Genomic DNA, 22,937 nt, shown 5'->3' on the forward strand with positions numbered 1-22,937 from the left:
AATGCCTAAAGAAAAAAGAATGTTTTTTTTACAGTTACATGTGTATATATAAATATTTTTCCCTGACTTGCACACAACTGTCAGAACTGCAGGCTCTGCTGTTACTATTAAATATCTGGTGGCACCAAACGTTAAAAATCTAGGGGGTGATGGAAACCTGTAGGTGTTATCAGTGCAGGGCAGAAGGCTCACCTCATTATCTGCAGGCTCAGACTGGCCACCAGTTAGACATTTGCCACCACAAAACCATAGGAAACCACCGTGCTCATGGCTGTTGGTCAATGCCCAGCAAAGGGCTCAGCTTTGCTGGAAAACTCCCTGAGCTGGCAGCTCAGCTGAGTTACAGCTCTGTGTGAGACCATTAGGTGAAATCCATGGCAGAGAACAGGTGAAAGTGGCTGTGGGCGTGCTGCAGTGTGAAAAGAGTGCGAAACCTGGAGCGAAACCTGTGAGACAGCTGAAACGGGGTGAGCCTCAGGAACGAGTAACAGGTTTGCAGAGTCCCCTGTGAAGTGGATGCATTTAGAGCAGCCCCACAGCTGGAAAGGCAGAGCACACACCTACAACGCTTTTTGTTCGGCAGCTGCAGAGCACTGCTGATGTCAGTTTTTAAAGCTCACGCCATTTACCCGAAGCCAGAGAAAGAACTTCTTTACATCCAGGGTGGCAGAGCCCTGGGACAGCTGCGCAGGGAGGCCGTGCAGTCTCCCTCTCTGGAGACACCCCGAACCCACCCGTACCCGCTCCAGGTGACTCTGCCTTGCCAGGGCTGTTGGCATGGATGATCTCCAGCGGTCCCTCCCAACCCTGGCGATCCCGTGACGAGCACGCAGACCCCAGGAACGTCCCGCCGACCCGCGAACAGGAACACGACCCCCAGCTCGAAGCAGGTTTGGCTCTTTAACCCCAAGCTCAGCGCACGACCGGCGCTGTTCCCGGCGGGGAGGAGCCGCTCGTTGCTCCCGCGGCCCGGCCCGGCCCAGGCCCCACATGGCGGGCGGGCCCCGCTCCGCGCCGCCCCGGCCCCTCCTCAGGTGCGGCCCCGCCCGGCCCGAGCCCGGAAGCGCCGGGCGGCGGTGCGGGGGCGATGGCGGGCGCGGGGCCGCGGCTGCTCCCTCCGCTGCTCTCTCCGCTGCTGCTGTTCCTCCTGCCGCTCCTGCTGCCCCGGCCGCCCGCCGCCGCGGCCCTGCGGCTGCTGCTGGACGCCGCGCCGCCTTTCACATGCTCGCAGCCGGTAAGCGGCGCCGGGAGCGCCGGGCCCGGGCGGGAGCCGGGGTGGTGGGACGGGGCTCGGGGCCGGCCGGTGTCGCCGTCCCGGTGTCGGTGTCCCGGAGAACACCGCACACCTCTCTGGGGTGCCCCGGCCGGGGAAGCGCTGCTGCCCCCGGCACCTCGGAGCGGCCGCGGCTGAGCCGTGCGGGAAGCGGCCGCAGTCCCCGAGCAGGATGTGAGTCTGTGCTAAGAACTGACGTTGCCCAATGTCCTAAAAGTTTTAACCAGTTCCTTGCAGAGGAGGAGGTTTTAGGAGTGCGCGGGGAATTGAACATTGCATGTGCGTGAGGTTTCTGAGCAGGCGGGTTTTGGTTGCCTTTTCTCCCTGTGAAACCGGCCAGACAGGAGCTGCCAATGAAGCGGCGCTGTAAAAAGTGAACAACCAACATGAGCGAACTTTGAGTAGGAACTCCGAGCTGGTCACTCTCTCTGGTGGTTTTTGAGGATTGCTTTGGATTTGTTTTGTTGATCGTTTTTTTTTGTTTTGTTTTGGGGTGTGGGTTTTTTTTGTTTGTTTCAGAGTGTGTAGGAGGTGGAAGAGATCTGCTTTTGCTTTTTAATTCTGTTAACAATAGCAGTGAGGCAGGAAAATGGGCAGTTGTTGTCTAAGCTTTATATGCCATGGTGCACTTTCAGCAGTCTGGAAAAGACAGATAGTCAGGTACAGCTATGGACTATATAGACAAAATGTGTCCTTTGGGGTGAAAGCTTCTATAATCTTTTCCTGTTCACATTTCCTGTCTTTTGTCTAGTCTTGCACTTCTCCTAATGTTTGACTGTATCCTTACCCCTGTTTTACCAGACCTCTGCTCTGCTGCTTTCTCTCTTATTCAGAGACCCCAAGAAAACAGACCAGTTCTGCAATTTTACTTTAGGCTGGACATTGTAGAGTTACAAAATGTAAACTTTGGCAAAGGGAAAATTATAATATTGCTTAGGCATCTCACAAAACCATGATATCCCAAACCTTGTTAGTCAGAGATTGACAGTAATATATTAAAGAGTCTCTGCAAGTCCTTGGATGGTTGGGCTCTGACTGACTTTGTCTTGCCTGTCCCTCTTTTTTTAGGAAGTATGACCACAGTAACTGGGTGGAGGGCTCACCAGAACATCACCAACTTTCACAGAGGAGCTGTGTTGCCCCGTGCTCTGGTGTGCACACAGAGCAGTGAATGCTGGGCTGTGTGAAAGAGCTGCTATGTTGGCCCTTTCTAGCAAAAAGCCAATTTCCAAAGTGCAGATAGACTGAAGAAAAAGGAGTCAGCTTAAGCCCAGGAGCAGCCTCCTGAAGCAGTTTTGAAGCTGCTGACTCACGTAGGAGAAAGCCCCATCACCAACTGAAGCTGTGACAGTTGAAAACAGTTCTCCCTTCCCTTTCTGTGGGCTGTGCTGTGTTCAGTGGGTGGTTTGGTAACCCTCCCTCCCAACGTGTGGCTGTGGCGTGGCTCAGAGGCAGAGCTGCAGCTGAGCAGGGTGGGTGAGTGCCTCTTCCTTTGTCTAACCCACCCTGCTCACGCTGCTCTTGCTGAGCTCTGGAGCAGGTCAGGCTGAGCCATGGCAGCTTCCTCAGCAAAACCCTCATGAGGCAGGGCCTGCTTGGGAGATGAAGTGGTGGAGGGAAAGTGTCATATTAGTCAGTATCAATGGACACCTCTAAGGAAAAATAAATGCTTGTCAATAGCTCATCTTATTAAAATGCACTTAATGGGCCTTATTCACCACCACTCCATCAAACTAGGGCTGAATAGCACAGCTGCAAATCCAGTTCTCACCAGTAACCATTGCTTGTATATGTCATCTGCAGGGGCTTTTTTCCTATGTGCAGGGGGAAAAAACATCCCACAGCTTAAATACCCATCTGTTTTTTCACCATCAAGTGTTAAATCACTGTGTTCAGTTGTTGTGCTGTAGCTGTTGTGGGATGTGGCATGCCTGGGGGTCCTGGAGGAATGCAGTGGTTGTAGCCCTGCTGTCTTTGAGGGGCTGGATAGCTGTACATAGTTTGGTCTCTGAAATTTATCTTGCCAGCTTGCTTCACTGGAAGTCTCTGGAGAAGAATTGATGTAACATCTTCCATGAAGATGTTGCCATGGTGGTGCATGTGAGGACAGCTTTTCCCTGCTCTCCTTTGCAAATTGTTCATTTTGCTGTTGACTGACTTCTGTCCTTCCCCTCTGTGGCATCTTTCTGCTGTAGGATGTTAACAATAACCCATGATCAACCCATGAGTGCTGGTAAAGTATTTCTGGACTCCTTGGCATGAAAAGGGATTCAGGATCAAAACTATCGAACTTCAGCATAAAAAGGGTTACCGAGCAAAACTATGAAAATATTATAAAGACAACTTTAGAACTGATTGTTATGAAGAAATTTTAACTTTTGAATTTGGATTTGATTTTGCTGAGAATTGATATGAGGGCAAGATAAAAAGTTAGAACCTGTAGAGAAAAATGCTTTAAAAAATTAAAAAGTTTTCTAAAAGATGCTGGTTTCCTACAAGCCTTAAACAAATCATCCTTCAGCATTCATGCCTGTAGTGTGTTAATCTCTGCTTCTTTTTGCTAAGGAGTTAGAAAAGGGAAACTGCAGTAAACTTCAAATCATCTAAGCCTCAGAAGATACATAGAATGGTTCAAAGGTGAAAGGCAGATTTTGGAAAGCTGGAGCCCTTCCCATTCAGCAGCTACTCCTTAAAGGAAAACTGGACACTTGCCTGGCTCCCAGTGGTTTCTTTCTAGTTACCACAGCATCCTGCTGGGAAATCTTTGCCTCCCATTACTTTAATTGAATTGTTATGGGATGATGCTGTTAATCAGTTTCCCAGGTTTATTTCATTCAGATTCTTAGAATTCTCCACAGCATATAGTCTGTTTGGGGTTTTTTTTTATGTCAAAAGCAAAACAAAAATCATTTAAAAAGAGTGAAACAGTTGCTTAACTTTTTGTGAAAATACAGCAAGTAGACAAGAGTTGACCGTGCCTGTCCTGCTGAGAATAGTTTCAGCATCACCTCAAAATCATCCCTTCTCATATTTATGCCTCCCATGTCTGCAGCTTTGATTTTCAGCCCTGGTTTCAGCTCAGTTAGTAAGTAAGCCCCACATGGCCACTCACTCACTCATTTCACCATGGAAGTGGGGATGAGAACCAGAAAGGTGAAAGTGAGAAAAATTGTGGGTTGAGGTAAAGACCATTTAATAAGTAAAGCAAAAGCCATGCATAGGAGAACAAGGAGTTGTTTTTCACCACTTCCCCTGGGCAGGCAGGTGTTCAGCTGCCTCCAGGACAGCAGGGATCCATCGTGCATAACAATGACTCTGAAGACAAACACCATCACTCTGAAATCCCCCTCCTCATCTTTCTTCCCCCAGCTTTAGATGCTGAGTTTGATGCCTTACAGTGTCCCTGTGGGTAGCTGGGGTCAGCAATCCCAGCTGTGTTCACTCCTGATTCCTGCACCCCCAGCCTGCTGGTGGCAGGGGTGTTGGAGAAGCAGAAATGGCCTGTGCAAGCCCTGCTCAGCAAGAACAAAAGCATCTCTCTGTTATCAACACTGTTTCCAGCCCAAATCCGAAATTCTGTCCCATACCAGCTACTGGGAAGGAAATTAACTCCATTACAGCACACTCAAGTAGGGAAACTAGGTTAAATATTTCTGCTGTCCAGAGCCTTGTTAATGTACTCTGGATGAGCCAGTGCATCAAGTAAGGTTTTGTGTTGGTTGGACCTTTACAAGGAGAAGCCAGCAAGTATTCCCTCAGGTGCTGAGGAGGGAGCCAGTGCAGATCTGACAGTGGATAACTTAGTGTGCTGCAAACCAAACTGGTCTTTTGCTCTGATTGCTTCCTGGCTTTTGAATGTCATTGTCTGGAGTTACACGTTTTGGTATAAAAGTGTGCCCTCAGCTATGCCCAGACCTGTTCACCTGGGTACTCTGCAAAAAGGAGATGGGGGTTTTCATGGCAAGTGCTTTCTAGGACTTGCCTTTCCTTGAGCTTCTGAAACCTCTGCCTGCAGTGTGCCTTTATCTTTGCTTCTTTATGCCAATAGTGAGGACATCCTGTGTGGAGGAGTTGTTCTTAAAAGCATTTTCAGCTCTTGGGTCATCCCTGTAGTGCTTGGGGACTGGGAAGGGAGAGGACCAAGAAGTTAATTGGTGCCTTGTAGTGGGAGAATCCTTTCCCTCTTCTTGTGGCAGACCTGCTAAATGCTTGACTAACTGATGGCAGCTTAAAACACTTCAGTATAATCAGCTACACAGAAAAAAAAGTTGCTGGCACAGCAGGTAAGCGGGTTAGTACAGGGCAGGAAAAGCACTTGTGTAGGTAGTCCCTTGAAAACTCTGAGTGGGGCTGGGGAAAGGTGATAAAATACTGTTGGTGATAAAATACCAGATAAAATACTGTTGTTTCCCCATAGAAACCCAGTGTTGAAAAGATAAGAAAGGCTTTAATTAGCAAGTGTCAGTTCTGAATCCTCATCAACAGACAGATGGCTCCTCACTGGGCTCTGGAGTTTTTAATAAATGTCAGAAAGGGCACAACAGCCTCATCAAAGCTGGGAACATCCTTGTGAAGGCTTCACCTGGGATAATAGACCTGGAGGAAGAGAGGATCCCTTTGTACGCTCTGCTGGATCAATATTCATATTGATCATTAATAAAAAGGGGGAAATGCAGCATTTCCTCACTTGTGTTGTCAGCTCTGACACAGAGCACCAGCACTCAAATGAGAGCAGCTGTTGCTGCTTTTCAGGCTAATAATGCCTTATATTTTCTATAAGGGCTTTGTTGTGATGCCATGTACAATAATTACTGATGACTGCAGTAGAACAAGGACAAAATGACTGAATATTAAGTGATAGGCTTTAACAGAAATCATTACATTAGAAAAAATCCCTATGGTTGGTTGCCAGTTATTTTTGTTTCCTTTTGAGGGTTCATCCCAGAGCAGCCACTCACTCTTTGCCCTCAGTGGAAAGCACCGTAGCAGTTGCTGTGAAGAAAATTAACTCCATCTCAGATAAAACCACTGCACCTTTTCACATAAGGGCTTTGTCAGGCCACATAATTTACCTTAAAAAGTCTGATTGAGGGTCTGTTTTTTTTCATAGCTTAATCTGTTCTTCCGTACAGGTATTCACAATTTTTATTTTTCTCTTTTCCAGTGTTTGTAGTTAGCCAGTTTGGTTTCATCAGCATTTCCTTCTTTGCTTTTAATTTCTTTTATTCTTTCTTTCTTTTTTTTTTTCTTTTCCATTACTGAAGGATTTAGGTTGCAGGTGCTGTTTTTCAATATACCTCTATCTTGGCTGCATTTGTGGTGCAGTAATTGGAGTGTGGATGTGTTTCTTGTGAAGGGTGCCTGAAGGCTGGATTTATACCTGTGTGTATTGTTCTGGACTTGTGTAGCAAAAGCCTGGAAGAGATTTTCAGGTTTTATTCTTTATATAAGCATGAGGATTAATGGCAAATCTTCCTGCTTTCCTTCCAAGGAACAGATACATGAGCAGAAACGTAAGCATTGATCTCTGAGGTATTTTCATTGCCAAAAAGGCACAGCTGGCTTGTTCAAGCACCCTTCCCTAAAAATGGAAATATACCCTTGGACATAGCCCCAAATACATTTGCAGTTGACATTAGGAAGTTGTAGAGAGCTCAAAACCCAGCTGCCTTCCCTGCTCCACTGAAATGAATTATATGGTGGCAATGGTTGACCATGATACCCAGCTTTATTTGTCATGGCACAGGAAATGAGTGAGAGCAAACCTAGCCCTCCTCTTGATTTTCCCTGTCAGTGGCAGCTTCAGGCTTCCTTCTCACACTAAGCAAGCAAGCTGACCCTGCTTCTCTCTGGTGACCATGGGGCCTTCCAGTGTAATCAAAATATAACTGGGAGAAGCCAGGCAGAGCCCACATAGCTTCTGGTTGCTTCTTTATGATCAGGGCATCTTTATTCTTAATAAGAAAGTGTCTAATTCTGATGAGTTTTTCTTTCCTCAGCACAGTGGTGTTTGGTCATGGGTTGGACTGGATGATCTCAGAGATGTCACATAAATTGTGCCCAAGTTTCATGCTCTGTGTCTTTGGTTGTTTGATTAGCAGCTCAGCCCAGTGTTTCCATCATGGTTAATTCTTCTAATTTGTGTGCATCACTGAAGTGCTCTTTCCTGCCCCTCTCCCAGCACTGAGCACGAGCAAGTTGCTGTCAGTTTTATTCTGAGAGTAATATTCTTGTTTCTTTCCCCCACAGGATTTAAACTGTATCGTAAGAAATAGTAAGTAATTTTTTTCTTTGTTGCAGTTTTCTCATCAGATCATGCGCTTTTTTTCTTTTTTTTTTTTTGTTCTTTTTTTAACTGGGTTCATACAGCATGTTTTCCTGCTAGAATCAGAGAGTTGTAAAGGGAAACACTGCTATCATGCCCTGCTTTGGGAGTTTACACTTTGATCCATTATAAGCTCCAGCTAGAAGAGGAATGGAAAGTTATGTCTTTTTTGGGATAGAGTTTGGGGGAAGGAGTGGCATGAGTAAAACCCAACCCAACTTTTTTAGTTTCTATTTAAAGCTGGAATCATCAGTTTTTAAAGAAATGGGGATTTAAGGACAAGTAAATGTTCATTACAAGCCACTATGATAGTACTTGATGAAAAATTAGTGTATGAAGTAGAATTAAAAAAGGGGCATAGAGGGGTGCAGTTGAGAGCAATTAATGTAAATTATTGGGTGTAAGGGGTCAAGTCTTAGCAATGGCATGCCTCTACAAGACCTTAATATAATTATGGGTAATGTTGTGAAAAGTGTTCTGTAAAACAAAAGGAAAGTGTTCTGAAATTGTCCCTTTGGAACCTGGAGGCAGCTGGGCAGCACTGCAGAGCTCCTTGGCTTTCCCTTTCAGCCCTTGTTCTAAGCAAGCTCATTCCTGCCTCCGTGCCCAGCCCTGTGTCATACTGACACAAGGATTTTTGTACCAGTGTGTTTGTGTTTGGCTCGCCAAATCAGGGAGAGGACTATGCTGAAAATAACTAGATTTAAAACTTCCTTGGCAGGAGAGGGTTTGGGTGGGATCAGGTTGGATATTTCCCACTGGCACACAGCCACTGGAATACAGCTTGACAACATGGCTAAGCCAAACTGCAGCACCAGCATAAAAATGCTGCCTAGGTTAAAAATTTAGTTTAAATTCTGCTTTATGGCTTTTGCTATGTTTTTCTGCTCTAGGGGAAATCTGGGATTTTTTTAGTGTTTAGTACACTCTTTACTGAAAGGTACTTTATTCTTGTCAGGCTTTTTGTAGATTTTTTTTTGTAAAATGAGCATTTGAGGATTGTCTAATTACTCCTAAGCCTAAAGCCGTACTGTTTGACTGAAGTGCCCACTTTCCCCTGTTTCCATCACATATCCATCAAAACAGACCCAAAGTGTACTTTAGGGGGGGCCTGACTGCTATTTTTAACATGCTCTGAGAAGTCAGATGTGTTACAAAAGCCTAAGTGGATCATGTCTGTCTGATGCCTGTCATACCTGATTTCACTTTCTGATGATGCTACAGGACCAGCTCTCCCTAACTCTCTGCTGACAACCACAGTTTATTTTTCTGTCCAGGGACCTCATTAATTTAGGCAAGGCATAACAGGCAGTTGTTGGAAGCTGAATTCAGATGTATATTCAAATGTGAGGAAAAGCAGTTTGGTAATTAACTATTGGAGCAATTTCCCTGGGTATCTGACAGGTTTCTTATCACTGGAAGGCTGGAAATTAGCACTAACATAGGCCTGTTTCAGCAGAAAGTTTAAGGAAATACTGAGTAAACTTACTTGATCTGTTTTGCCTGACTACACTGATAGTGACAAGTACTAACAGATTTTAAGGAAAAAAGGAAGTGGAAGTTACTAGAATAAGTTTAGATTATTACAGGCAATTTACAGAGAACTTCCATACAGAAAACTAATTTTCTGAGCTGGAAGCAGTCTGTCACCCAGTTTTCCCCTCAGATTAAACCTGACCCAGAGAGCAGATCATAATTGCAATTAAGCAGAGGTTGCTCAGCCCCAGTCTAAATGTGGGTTTCCTTTGCTGGACAGGCACTTGCATGGAGTCGAGCTGGCTGCAGGTTGCTGCCTGGACTCCCTCTGCTCCAAGCAGTCTCCACGTTTCTTCTGATGTTTTCCGTAAGGAGGATGGAAAACTGGTCCCTGTGCTTCAGATAGAGTGGAAAGTGGCCACAGATGGTAAGTGGTGGTTGTTTAATCTGAGCCTGGAGCAGAGGAAAAAGGTGGGATCTAGTAAGGATAGATAATGGTTTCTCTGGGTCTGGATTGAAGGCACTTGAGACAGTAATTCATGTTCAGACTCAGGTGTTGATTATCTCTATCAGTAAAACAGTTTCACAACCATGAGTTTGGCAGCTTTTCATTAGCAAGGCACAAAAAGGCTAACTACCTTTTGTTACAAGGTCTTTTAAGACTAAACTATCCAGTTAAGAAAGGACACCTAGATCATTTTCCCTTTTAACCCAGTAACTGATCCCTGGAAGCCCCAGTGCGGACTTGTCTGCCCAATTACAACACCTCACCCAAACCCATGAAGAAGAAGGTAAGAAGAACAACCTGCCTCCACCCTAAAACCTCCATTTTGCTTCATATTTATTTCTATATTCTAAAATCCCAAGCTCTTAAGTTTCCACCCTGTCATATCACACACTTCTAACCAACTACACACCCCTGTAATTCCAGTGCTATCAATCAATTTTGGAAGCCTTCTTCACAGCCTCAGGTCAAATGCAGTGTTCTCTTGTGGGTCTGTGCCTTTAGGTACAGAAAGTTTAAAATTCTCAGCATTCAGGATTCCAACAGATAGAGAGGAGAACTATGATTTCAAGTCATGAAAGCAGATCTTTGGAAGTGGAGAGGTTGGCTGCTTAATTTTGTTTGGTGGGTGTAATCTCGTCTTTGTGCGCCTTGGTAAAGCAATAATTGTCTCATTGTTGGAGCCTAAATTACTGTCAATAAGTCACATTTTCTAACTCCCCAAAAATCTTGGACTGTTTGTCTGTAAATGATACTTCCCTTGCATACTCTTGTCCAAAGTTTTGCACTGCTTTAAGACAGAATTAAACACATTCATTTCTTCCTTCTGCAGGGGCTGTCTGAGGGCTGTAGAGTTATGGTCTCTAGCTAGGGTGGTGTAGAAGCAGGTGTGACTCAGGTAACCCAGTCATTGAACTCACCTGTGCTTGTCTGCTCTCTCACTGGGACCGTGTGTACCAAAGCAAAGGCATGTTTGCTTTGGCACCCAAGCTGAACAAGGCAGCTTGGAGAGAGCTCAGCACAATACCACATCTGTGGAACTGCCAGGGTGTGTGTGGAGAATGCAGTCACCTTCTCCTCTGCTCCTTCATTCGCACAGATGTAGCTCTGCCATGCAGGACATCCTTTAGGCTGAGTGCTGTTAGTCAGCCCTGCATGCTCCCTTTCCCATGGCCAGTTATCTTCACGTTGGGATCCTCAGCCCCTGAAAGCAGTTAAACTGTGGCAAGGCCAGACACAGCAGTGCTCTCTGTGGGGGGCTGCAGCCTCTCCATGGGCAGAGAGAGAAAGGTGAGCAGCTTTGTCCCTCTGTCCCTGCAGCCAGCATCCGCTCTCTGGAAGGGGCCGAGCTCGCCGTCATGCAGGTCAGCAGCAACCAGCAGATCTGTGCCCAGTTTGACTTCCTGAACAATTTGCCCCTTCAGGTCCGTCCAGATGGAGGCCGGGTGAGTGCAGAGGGATCCAAATTATGTTTTCTAGTCTGTGGACTTGTTCCTGCTTTCACTGTTTCATGGCAAGGTTGTTGATTAAAAAGTACAGGCTGCTTAGAGTCTGTGTTGGACTTGAGACCTGCTGTCATTTCCCATTTCTCTGTCACTCTGCCCATCCTTCAGGATTTAAGAATTGCTGCTTTTAGTTGCCTGGCCTGTGTCACCACTCGGGAGGTTGCTTAAAGCAAATCATTGTAGGGGTTCTTGTGGTGGTGTTCGCAGGGGTCCCAGGACCAGGGAAGAGATGAGAATCTTACTTCATGTTTCAGAAGGCTGATTTATTATTTTATGATAAATATATTATATTAAAAGAAAACGATATATTAAAACTATACTAAAAGAATAGAAGAAAGGATTTCATCAGAAGGCTTGAAAGGAGAGGAATGGAATGATAATAAAATCTTGTGACTGACTGAGAGTCCGAGACAGCTGGACTGTGATTGGCCATTAATTAAAAACAACCACATGAGACCAATCACAGATGCACCTGCTGCATTCCACAGCAGCAGATAATCATTGTTTACATTTCGTTCCTGAGGCCTCTCAGCTTCTCAGGAGAAAAAGTCCTAAGGAAAGGATTTTTCATAAAACATGTCTGTGACAGGTTCTTGCATTCTGCTTCAGAGCATGATATTTTATAGCTTTTAAACTCAACTCTTACTATTGCTTCCACTTCTTTCTTGTACTCTCTTGTTGTTGAGGAAAGCACCAACCTTGGGGATGGTCATTCAGATTACACTCCTTCTAGGGAACTCATCAGAAAAGTGCTAAGCATCTACAACAGTAAGGAATATAAACAGTAAGGATTCCATTCCTTAACCACACAGAATTTGGCCATAGTTAGCTTGCCACTTACCAAATACCACTATCCCAGAGTGCCTCTCCCAGAATTTGCACAGCATTGCTGATGTAGAAGACAGTGTAGATTTAAGAATATATGTATGGAATGGCCAGGTACAGAACTACATATGTATAAGTGCAATTCTAAATGCTTAGCACTTGCACAGTGCTACAAAATTCATACTAGACTGAAATTTCCATCTTGAAACTGCATATTTTATTCTGGTCTCTTTTCAGTTCAGAATGTAGTTTGGTGGAAGTTCCACACAATGGTTTGGCGTAAAACTGTTGTATCAGCGCAAAGATCCCAAGAAAAATTCTAATTCTAAACAGAAGAATTGAGACAGAGAAAGAGACAAGTGTGTTTAATACACTTGAGTTCCAATTTTTCATAGTCAAGCTTCAGTTAAAGGGTTACATGGGATTGAGGGAACAGGGCCAAGTCAGCTGTTAATTTCAGTGCTTAAATTGTCCTTTAAAGTCCTTGTGGATGTGTTTTGTTTTCAGTGGAATTTCACTTTTGACCGTTTTGAAGTAGAGCCTGGCCAGACTTACCAAGTGACTGTGTATCACCTGCCCAAACTGGGTGTAAATGGAGACTACAATTGCAAGTCCACGTCTCTCACAATGCCTGGTAAGAGGTGATTTAGTTCACTTAGGCCTTGAGTTTAGGAACGTGGTGGTTTGTGGACCTCTGGCAGGAATGTGGGGGTTTGTGGGCCTGACATCACTGCTCCTTCTACTTCATTTAAAATCTCTCAGAGCTACCCCTCTGCTTGATGCAGCTGGAATTACAGGTCAGAATTTCCAAATCAGAAGTTTGGCTTCTAGTACTAAGTCCTAGACATGTGAAGGTCAATTTCAAAGGCACAGTTAGGCATAATTTACCAAGAAATTTGGTAGTGCTGGGTGTCTGACCCTTTCTTGTCGATGTGAAAGTTTTCCTATCACTAAAAGAATTTTTACTGTGTTCCCCAAGGTTGCTGAGCATCTGCAGGTCCCTCTGGCTGCACTGACTGCTTCATAAATATTTAGTGCTTCATACAGATATTGAAAACTGGTTCTTAAGTTTTTTCTTAACTTGCTCATAGTTGTCAACCTGACTTTGTAGTTATAAAATGGCAAAGTGTGGAGTGTGTCAGCCAATGTGAGCTGGAAAAGGAGAAGAGATCACTCAATTTTCAGCCTTCATACCCTTTCTTCTGCCTGTTCACACTAAGAACTTCCAGGCTTTTATCCTCTACTGTTCTTCAGAAACCTGATGCGTGGTGTTAAGCTCAGCAGCTGCAGGGAGCTTTGCTGGTTAGAGCTTACACATGAATTACAGAGACACTGTAAATCCATAAACTTTGTGAAGTTTAAATTGGTAACTTTGCAAGTTGGAAATTTGAGATGTGAAATGTTTTATGTCAACTGTCTAAGCAGGGAGTTGTTACTTTTCCTTTGTCCAAACCCTGGAGGAGAGGCATAATTTAAGGCTGAGAGTTGTAAATCCCCCATTGCTAAATGTTGAATATGTAACTCTGGATTTAACTGTGAAGCAAGTCCCAAAAAGCAGGGCCAATCTGCTAAATAAAGGGAATTAGAAATGTGGAGGAGTGTTTCAGGATAAGAAAGATTCCAGCCTCCTGATTTCCTGTGTCAGAGTGCCTTTGAAAGAATCTATTGCTGAGGTGTGATTACAAGGTGTGGGGATGAATATGAGGTTTTAATTCCACTATTGTCACCCTTTTTGCACCAGTGTTACATTATTGCTGTAGTGTGGTATGTTTTTGGTTCTGAGAAGAAAAAGAACCAAACACCCCATGACATCAGTGAGTGGACTGGAAACCAGTACTGTTCTTCTACAGAATTTTGTCACTGCTTTAGAACAAAGGTGTCTGCTCATTTAGGAGACCTTGGTTAGGTCTCTGACTTCTGATAAAAAATGTGATTTTTTCCTAAATGGAGCTACAATGTTTCTGACTGACTACTGATGGTCTTTCTTGCAGACTGCAGCGATTCTCTGATGAGAAGAACCATCCCGTGTATCAAGACAGGTAAAAATACTTGAGTCACATAGACATGGGTGCTCTGTTGGAATGTTTGACAGCTGAGAAACACGACAATATCTGCCCTACTTCCAGGCAGCTTGTGGGAGCCCAGGATCCAGGGTGAAGTTCTAGATGATACAACTCTGCTTGTGAGCTTCCACCCATGGATGGAGCCAGCCAGGTACCGAATCCATGTGGCCAGTTACATGCATGAGAAGAGGTGTAAAATGACCACACAGGATTTCACTGAGGTAAGTCCCTTCCCAGGTCACACCTGCTCTGGAGATTTGGGCAAACATCTTAAATGCTTGCTAAACCAGGACATGTGAACAACAATTTTCAAGGAATTATTTTTTAATTGCTTTTGGAAAGGGGAATTTGGTAGGTAAAAGATCAAAAAAAGAGGTTTTATAATGTATAAAGCAGCCTATAAACACCTGCAAAGTCAAATTTTATATTTGGCTATCTGGGCTTTATTACTTTTTTCAAGCCAGTGCCTGGGGAGCTAAGACTAAGCAAATTAACCAAAATTGAGATGCAAAGTTTCAATAAATCATTGAAGTACTTTATCAAAGATGATCACAGGAAGGTGTTAATTAAATCTTTTATATAAAGAATGAGTGATTTACTAACAGATGCTTCATTCAAGCTGAGAATCAATTTCTGTAGGTCTTATAGTCTGTGTTGCTGAGAATCTTAAAGTGTCCAGACTGTGTTCTGATATAAAAAATGTTTCCCTTCAGGCATTTGAGGGAGGAGAAATACTGAATATTTGGAATCACTCTCCACCCTTCCTTGTGTGAGGGCAGATATGTTGGCATTCAGTTTGTTTAGTCTTTCTATTCCTTAACACTTAAAACCCTTAGTACTGCCTGCACTGGTAAGTTTAAGCTGTTACTGACACAGATGGGACAGCTGTGTGAGTATTTCCCTGGTGGAAGGGAATACACCTCATTTTGGAGTTTGTATCTGCTAATCACTGTGAAGAATTAGGTTATCATGATATTGACTGTGTACAGCAGGTAGCAAGGGCAACTTACTTGCCTGTTCTAGTGTCAGAAGTAGTGTTGGCAGCTGCTTTTAATTAAACAAGGAGGCTTGTTAATGTTTACACATTACAGAGCTGAAGACATCTACATTGTTAAGAAAATGTAAGTTTTAACTCCTTTGAAGTTGTACCAGGTACATCCCTAATTATTTCCTGTTACCTGTGCAATCTTGGCCTGTTGTCTTAATTGCATTCTCACACAGGACAGCTGCAGAGGTGGGGCCAGAACCTTTACCCATTCTCTTCTCTCTGGGCTTCTTGTTCAAAAGGAAAAAAAGATAGCTTCTGCTTCTTTGGACCACTCCATTTTTACATGTCAGCTTTTTCTTTTTTCCCTGCTTTCATTTGGTTTTATTCCTTCCCTTATAACTTGCATCTGATTTCTGCAGGATGGACTGCAACAGCAAGTGAATGTCACAATCAAAATAGAGAACATAAAAGCTTGCTGCAGATACAAAATACAGGTGGGATCACACTGTTGTGCCTGTGTCCTTCCTTCCCAGTCAAGGCAGTGAGCACCTTAGGAATGTCAGGAGTTTTTCACAGTGTTTTGTTCTGAGAGTGGCTAATCTGCAATTACCTGCATCAGGGAAATATTATGACTGAAAGAATTTTTATATAGGTATTTGTAGGGGGATAGAATCTAAGATAATAAAGATGGTGTAGAAAGCAATCTTACCCCTAAGGAGCTGCAGCTGGGCCAATTATCAAAGATTAGAACAGGCCTGAGTTTAACAGGCCACAGCTGTGACCAGTGAGAAGAAGATGCTATAAAAGAGTGGGGTCGGGCCCTTGAGAAGGGAACTGGAGTCAGTTGCTGCTTTGTGAAGGAGAAAGAGTCAGTGCTCTGAGGAGCTGCCCACGAGAAACACCAGGAAGGTGTGAAACTTTGTGATAAGGAGACAACAGCATGGAACCCCTGCCATAAGATGACAACAGGTATTCTCTGTAGTCAGTGGCTTTTCCTTAGTGCAGGGCTGCCAAGTCAGAGATTATGGGAGTGAGAATGGCAAATGTGCAGCCTCAGGAGCTGACAGCTTTTGTCATGTGTGGTGTAAGAATTCTTGATTAATCTTGTTTTCGGAAGGGAAATGAGAACTCTGTGTCTCTGTCCTAAAATACAAGGAACATTGAGGCAGGGAGAAAGTAAATCAGGCAGCAAAATTTCTTTTAAGAATAACTGCTGTTTTCTGGATTCTTTTCAACTGCAGATTCAGCCATTCTTTGCAAACTGTGGCACAGACTGTCTGAGACACTCTGCTTCCATCCCATGTGAACCACTTCCAAGTGAGAACCACTTCTCTGTGAATTAGATTCCCATTGTTTTACAGCTGAGAACTGAATTTTTAACATAACTCTTGTCTTTTGCAGGTACAGAACCATCGGGTAAGAAGTTCTTGCAACACCCTGAAACTTTTTTTGCTGCTCTTCTGTTGTGTAGAATGAGAAATGATCCTTCCTGCAAATGACCCAATGGGCAGGAAACATCACTGTTGAAAATTTTATATTATTTGAAAATAGTGGACAGCCCATAAGTGGTGCATGAACTGTACCAACCATAACTGGAACCCTACCAAAGCTCCCACTGAAACCTCAGAGAATGTGAAAATCAGCACGTGGCAACCACTTGGTAACAAAGCACCAAACCAATGAAGAGCAGGGAGCCCCCAGAGCCTAATAATGCTCTTGGTCTGGACTGTCATGTGAGGGATGGAGAGTTTAGGTCATAAGGGTTTAATTGTTCAGGGATTTCTTTGTTCAGGGTCCCTCTTTGAGCCACCAAGCTCACCCAGCCAGGTATATATATATCATAATCAATATGTGCAGTAAATCTCTGATGGAGATGAGAGCCTGGTGTCTAAAATTTCTTTAACAGTCCCCTTGTAACACTGAGTTCAGAATTAATTGTGCTAAGAATGACTTCACCATGATTTAATGAGGCAAGTATTTGTATGCAGTGTGAACCTTAAAGAGCAATTTTTTGAGAGACACTTCACTTGCATAGAATTCTTTGAGAAGCAGTTTTGACAAGAAGAGTCTTAATATAAAATACTTTCTGTCACTTTGCTCAGTGTTAAAAAATTTGCATAATATAAAGCAGCTTTTGGAGAGAATAGCATGCATATATTCATTTTTATGAATGTCAAGATAACTTGTGCATAATGATTTGACATCTTTTTTTTTGGCTGCAACACCTGTAAGGATCTTTTGCCCAAAATTAATTTTTTTTTTAAAAAGGAAAAACACCTGCAAATTGAAATTCTTGACCCAAAATAGGGATGTTTTATTTTTTTTTTAAGCTAGATTACATGAACAGGCAGGACATGGGCGGCATGCCTGTCAAAGCTGGGTAAACATTGCTATTTAGAGGAAGGTTCTTGATCTGTGTTTTCAGTGTGCTGCACATATGGTTCTTTGTGTGGAGCAAGTTTATGGTGTACAGCAGCACCATGCAAGCAGGAATTGGTTTGGAGAAGTGGCTGTGGGTTGTAAGGGGGAAGTACTGGTCTGCTCAGCAAAGCCAGGCTCCTCCTCCCTTGGCTTCTGCTGCTCTAGGACCTTCTGCTCTTTGGTGGAACTGTGTCTGAGGAGTGTTTTTGTTTTGCAGATGATATGATGATATGGCTCTACTGGTGTATCACTGGGATCTCTGTGTTGCTGGTGGGGTCAGTCATCACAGCTGTGCTGTGTATGACTAAAAAACGAGCAGGTGAGACTCATACCAGCCAGGAAGAAAAAATCCAATGCTAAAGAATATTTTTTCTCCTTCTGTACCTATTCCTATTGTGGTTTAGTTCCTTTCTGTTCTGCTGCCTTGCCACTGAGATAATGCCTAACATTATCTCATCTTCTGTTTTACATTATGGGACTTGCAATGTCCTTATTCCATCCTCTAGATAAGTAAAGCCTTCCACAGGTTGTCCTCTCTCATGCTCCACGTTCATAGCACTTCAGAGGTCATGAAGGGAAAAAGGAATTTTGTAGTTCAGCCCTTGGTTTCCTGCAGATTTTTGCACGTTTTTTCCCCCTGCATTGCATAAGAGTGTTGTTGAACAGAAGCTTCCTGTTTGTCCACACTGTAGTCTTCCCCTTGTTCCCCAAAGTCTCTGCAAAATTAATTTTATACTATTGTGAGATTGGATAAGGTTTTTCAATTGAAGTGGAAGGGAAAAAAAAACAGGACAGAGGCATCAAGCAACTTGGAAAATTGGGTACTTAAGGGCTAACTCCTAGTTTTCTGTGCTGCAGCCATGAGGCAGTTATCTCAGGGAAGCTGTGTAACTCACTGCTTGTTTTGTTTTCTTTTTACATGAAAGGAAGAACTGACCATCTTTTGGAAAGTTTCTTAACATCAAATTCATCTATAAGATGCAGCTAAGGACATTTTAGTCACCCCTTCAGAGAAGCTTCTTAAGAAAAAGCCGTATTTTAAAAGCCTCTTCTCCTTAAAGAGAGGTCACAGGACAGTTGGGGGTTCTGTACTTGAGACTGCCACGATTTGGGGAAGAAGCTGAAAGTTCATTTTGAGTGCATTGTCTCCTCTCAAAGGAAAAATTTAGCAAGAACTGGCTGTAGAAGAGTCTTTAATCTTTCAGTATGTTTTTTTTAGTAGGCTTCTCCCTCCTTAAAGCTTTATCTCCCTACGCAGTTAAAGATTTATTTTTTTAACCTAATCTATGGAAGGTGGTGTGATTTTAAGCATTTAATCTTACTTCATGCTTTCAGAACTGACAGTGACTCTCTCTCTTCCAGAGCGCCGGCGAGGGAAATGCAACCATGACCATTTGCAAGCTGGTAAGATGCAACTGTGCTTGGTCAAGCACTTCTCATGCAGGTCTCACACTGTTGCCCAGAAGGGGCTTTTGTCGGCTCTAACTACTCTGTAGATGCTTCTCAAAACCAAAAGTTAGCCTGTTTAGCTAAAAGGAGCTTTGTATACGGAATTTGAAATGCTGTATTTGTGAGATGGGAGGTAATTGCTTTGGAATGTGGGGAGACTTTTTACCCAGCCAAGGCTGTACTAGCAGAAGGAGCTTTGCTAATCATCTAGGCCATAGCAACAGCAGATTGGTTTGGGGTGGGTGCACTCAGCTCTCCACCAGAGAATACAGCAATATTTGCAAACCTCTTGAAGCTGCTGCAGTGTTTTTGTGAGGTGAAAGTTGATGAATCATCTGGGCATTATCATAAATCACAGCTTCACTGTGCCTGTACTTTCATATTAAATTTACTAAATGAGATGTTGTCCACATACCTTGCCAAAATGGCATTAAAGCTTAAAAGTTTTGTTAATAGCCTGCTATGCTGATTAGTGCTGACTCACACCTTTACAATTTGGGGGCTGTGGCTGTAATTAACATTTTCCTGCCTTCCATCAGCACCGTACACCGAGCTGCCCCTGCCACCCTTGAAGCAGCGGAAGGTTTGGATCGTGTACTCCGCTGATCACCTGCTCTACGTGGACGTGGTGCTGAAGTTTGCTGAGTTCCTGATGACAGTCTGTGGCACTGCTGTGGCCCTGGATCTGCTGGAGGACCACCACATCTCAGAGCTGGGGCCCCTACCCTGGCTCACGCGGCAGAAGAAGGAGATGGAAGAGCTGTCTTCAAAGATCATCATCCTGTGTTCTCGGGGCACCCAGGCCAAATGGCAGGCCATGCTCGGGAGTGAGCCTGTGTGTCTCAAGCAAGATCAGCAAAAACCAGTGGGAGACCTGTTCACCCCAGCCTTGAACCTGATCCTGCCAGATTTCAAGAAGCCAGCCTGTTTTGGGATGTACATAGTTTGCTACTTCGAGGGAATAAGCAGTGAGAGAGATATACCTGATCTGTTCAATGTCACATCCAGATACCAACTGATGGACAAGTTTGAGGATATTTATTTTCGGATTCAGGATCTGGAGAAGTTTGAACCTGGGCGGATCCATCGAATCCAGGAAATCACAGCTGAAAATTACATCGATACCCCCAGTGGGAGGAAGCTGAAAGAGGCCATAGAGAAGTTCAAGAACTGGCAGACTGAGCACCCAGACTGGTTTGAGAGTGAAACCATCTGCCTGGATAGTGATGAAGAGTTGCATTCCCTGAGCAGAGAGAGCCAGGTGGGTTCACTGCTGAGTGAGCCAGGTGGAATTGTGAAACACCAGCTGCACCTGCGTGAGCCTGACCCCTGTTACACCATCAGCCTCCACGTGCATGAAGGTGAAAGTACAGGCTGCAAGCTGCAGCCTCAGCTTAATCCATGTGGGGGCCCAAACTCCCAGACTGTGGTCCTTCCTATGGATGTTCCTCCAGTTCAGGTAGTGGAGCCAGTCTCTTCCATGGAAGGTAGAAATATACTCAGTCACCATGTGCTGAGCAATGAGGACTGTATGGAAGGAGTTCCTCTTCTGGAGACAAGCTTTCCAATGAGGAATAATCTTATCCTCCACGAAGGCTCTGAAGCTTCAGCAGCTGACCAGAGTCCTGCAAACTTGTCAGATGAGCTGAGTGACCATCTGGATGGACTCATGTGCCCTCTTTATCAGCAGAGTGTCATCCCTTCAGAGCCATATCTCTGCCAGGGGGAGGCTGACCAGCAGCACCTGCTGGTCTTTGATGACCAGAGCAAAGACCAGAGACAATCAGTGCAGTCAGACCAGGGCTACATCTCCAGATGTTCCCCTCTGCCTCCTGAGGACCTTCTAGAGGAGGAGGAGGAAGAGGAGGAGGATCAGGAACAACAGGGGGGCTTCCACGAGCTCTCTCCAGAGGTTTTGAACAGTCTGAAGAGCCTCCAGAAGCAGCTGTTTTTCCAGGACATTCAGAGGCAATCTAGCTGGAGCTATCCAGCAGAGGTGATGGACATTGACCAGTCTTTGGAGGACTCTTAGGCTCTGCCTGGGACCTGCCCTGTTTGAAATACAGGGATGGAAGGTGGTCCCATGCAGAGCAGCACTGAGACTGCATTTCCAGCACTATCCTTGTCCTTGCATTGTAAATGGCTTAGTGCTGGGACCTTCCTGTGCTGCTGGGATGCAGCACTGCCCAGCACATGTGGAATGTTGCTCCTCTGTGGAGAGAAGCCAGGAGTATTGGCCACCCCTGTGAAAGAACAGGCAGTGCTTCTGTTCCTTGGGGAAAAGCATTACTCTGAATTCTCACTGATGGATGGCAGAAAAATTACTGTGGCTCATCCACTCGTGCCTTCAAAATGCCCTCCAGCTGTGCTGATTCTATTGCACTGGATAAAAGTCACAGGCATGGTTTAGAAAATAGGTTTAGATAACATGGTGACATTTGCATTGCCATTTTAATACACATTTTGAACATTTCCTTGTAAATACTGCATTAAAGACATATGCCTTAAATTTCGGCTAGATTAGGGCTGTCTCTCCCTGGTTGATAAATGTGCCTAAGATTTTCTTTTCCCCACTCATCATTCATTTGCAGCTGCATTTCCATGGTCATTTGGAAATCAAGTGGAATAGCTGAGAATAAGTAGGATAAATGTTTAAATTGAGAGTCTCCATAACTCTTCCTGCCTCTCTACTGGGAGCTATGTGCTTGAAAACCAGCAACAGTAGTGAAGGGGGAAGAGGAGACCAAGAAATGGAATTTGGGATTTTTTTTACAGTTTTAAGAAATGTGGAGCTGAATACAGAATCAGGGGAATCTGGTGTATTCTGTGACACACTGCTGCAGTGCTGTTTGCTTTTGGATATCTTAGCACCAGGAAGATGTGAAATGAAGATATAGATAGTGACACACAAGGAAATAAAGGACTGTTTTGGAGGAGGATAAAGTGTAGCCTCAGCAGATGCTGTTTTAGAGTGGAAATTAAATCTGAGTTAAGGGAGGCTGAGCAAAAACCACTGTAAGATGTACTTGTGTGGGTTTAAGCTCAAGCACAGGTAGCTCAGATTAACCACAGTGGAATGCTGAACAGACTAAGGGATTGATCTTCCAGGAGCAGTGATGGTAAGGCTGGCATTTACCCTGTTTCTTATCACTGGATAACAACCTGTGAGATGTAAACACATCCAGGCCTTTTTCCTTTGTTGTTTTCTCATCCATCTAACTTGTCGAAAAATCTTTTATCTCAGCTTTTTTAAAATCTAATGTCTTCGAAAGAATCTATTCTTTCTCTTGCAATTTATTTTGTATTGTGTGTATTTTATAATTTTGTGTCAAACCTGTGGGGTTTTTTTTCCTTAAATTAAAAATGAAGAATACTTTTTTGGATATATTCAGTTAAATACTTCTGTGTCCTCAATTCTGCCTAACTCCTTATGTTGAGTTCTTAGTATTTGTTACAGGAATCTGAGGCAAAACTGAGCCAGAACTGAACTGGCTCATGAATGTCAAAATATTCCTGCAAATCACAATATGGAGATGAGCTGGACAGAGCTGAGGGCCTGCAGCCATGGGAAGCATCCCTACATCCCTTCAGAAGGAGTGGTAAAGGAATTGTTTGTAATTTCCATGCAGGACTCTTAGGACAGCTTAATAACAAAGGGACAGTCCCTACAGGGATCCAGGCCTAAGGCTGGGAGCCTTCCTGCTCCAACAGGAATCCAGTCTAACCCAACAGAGCTAAGCAAGAGGCAGCTGTGATCTCAATGCTTCTCTAGTGAGAACCCATTTCCCAGATTATGTCAGTAATTGCCATCTTGATGATCCCACTTCTAAAAGTTTCTTTTATCTTACAGCAATTAACATGTAAATCTGATTTTTTTTTCCCCCCGTGAGTCTTTTTCAAGTGGTATAAATTCCTATAAATCACTTAAATAGGAAGCTCAGAAGTGTCATCAGAATTTCCTTGCCTTAGTCATTCCCGTCTCAAATAACTCCCTTGGTGTTACAGCACTTAGAATTTGCTTTCACTTACAAAAAGTTTGTTTGAAGGGAGAATCCAGACACTATTTTACCAATCCAGTATGAGGAAAACAAGTAACTTTAACACATC

At 44.0% G+C, this 22,937-nt stretch overlaps 1 protein-coding gene across 1 annotated transcript; it reads left to right on the forward strand.

Annotated features, from left to right (window-relative positions):
- The first annotated feature begins 1,087 nt into the window (after positions 1 to 1,087).
- Positions 1,088 to 22,229, forward strand: IL17RA (interleukin 17 receptor A). The gene is made up of 13 exons (XM_036400671.1): positions 1,088 to 1,234; positions 7,523 to 7,547; positions 9,355 to 9,501; positions 10,900 to 11,024; positions 12,417 to 12,543; positions 13,901 to 13,948; positions 14,036 to 14,193; positions 15,380 to 15,454; positions 16,202 to 16,277; positions 16,362 to 16,376; positions 17,599 to 17,700; positions 18,744 to 18,785; positions 19,370 to 22,229. Exons 1-13 carry the CDS (start codon positions 1,088 to 1,090, stop codon positions 20,860 to 20,862), a joined length of 2,580 nt encoding a protein of 859 aa, XP_036256564.1. The 3' UTR covers positions 20,863 to 22,229.
- The last annotated feature ends 708 nt before the right edge of the window (positions 22,230 to 22,937 follow it).

Source organism: Molothrus ater, chromosome 5, assembly GCF_012460135.2.
Source record: "Molothrus ater isolate BHLD 08-10-18 breed brown headed cowbird chromosome 5, BPBGC_Mater_1.1, whole genome shotgun sequence".
In the NCBI taxonomy this organism is placed as follows: Eukaryota; Metazoa; Chordata; class Aves; order Passeriformes; family Icteridae; genus Molothrus; species Molothrus ater.

Excerpts from the sequence above, each read along its gene's own strand:
- IL17RA (XM_036400671.1), top strand. The coding sequence starts at position 1,088 with ATGGCGGGCGCGGGGCCGCGGCTGCTCCCTCCGCTGCTCTCTCCGCTG. Across the intron at positions 7,548-9,354 it reads AAACTGTATCGTAAGAAATA|GCACTTGCATGGAGTCGAGC; the intron begins GTAAGTAATTTT and ends TTTGCTGGACAG. Across the intron at positions 17,701-18,743 it reads TATGACTAAAAAACGAGCAG|AGCGCCGGCGAGGGAAATGC; the intron begins GTGAGACTCATA and ends TCTCTCTTCCAG.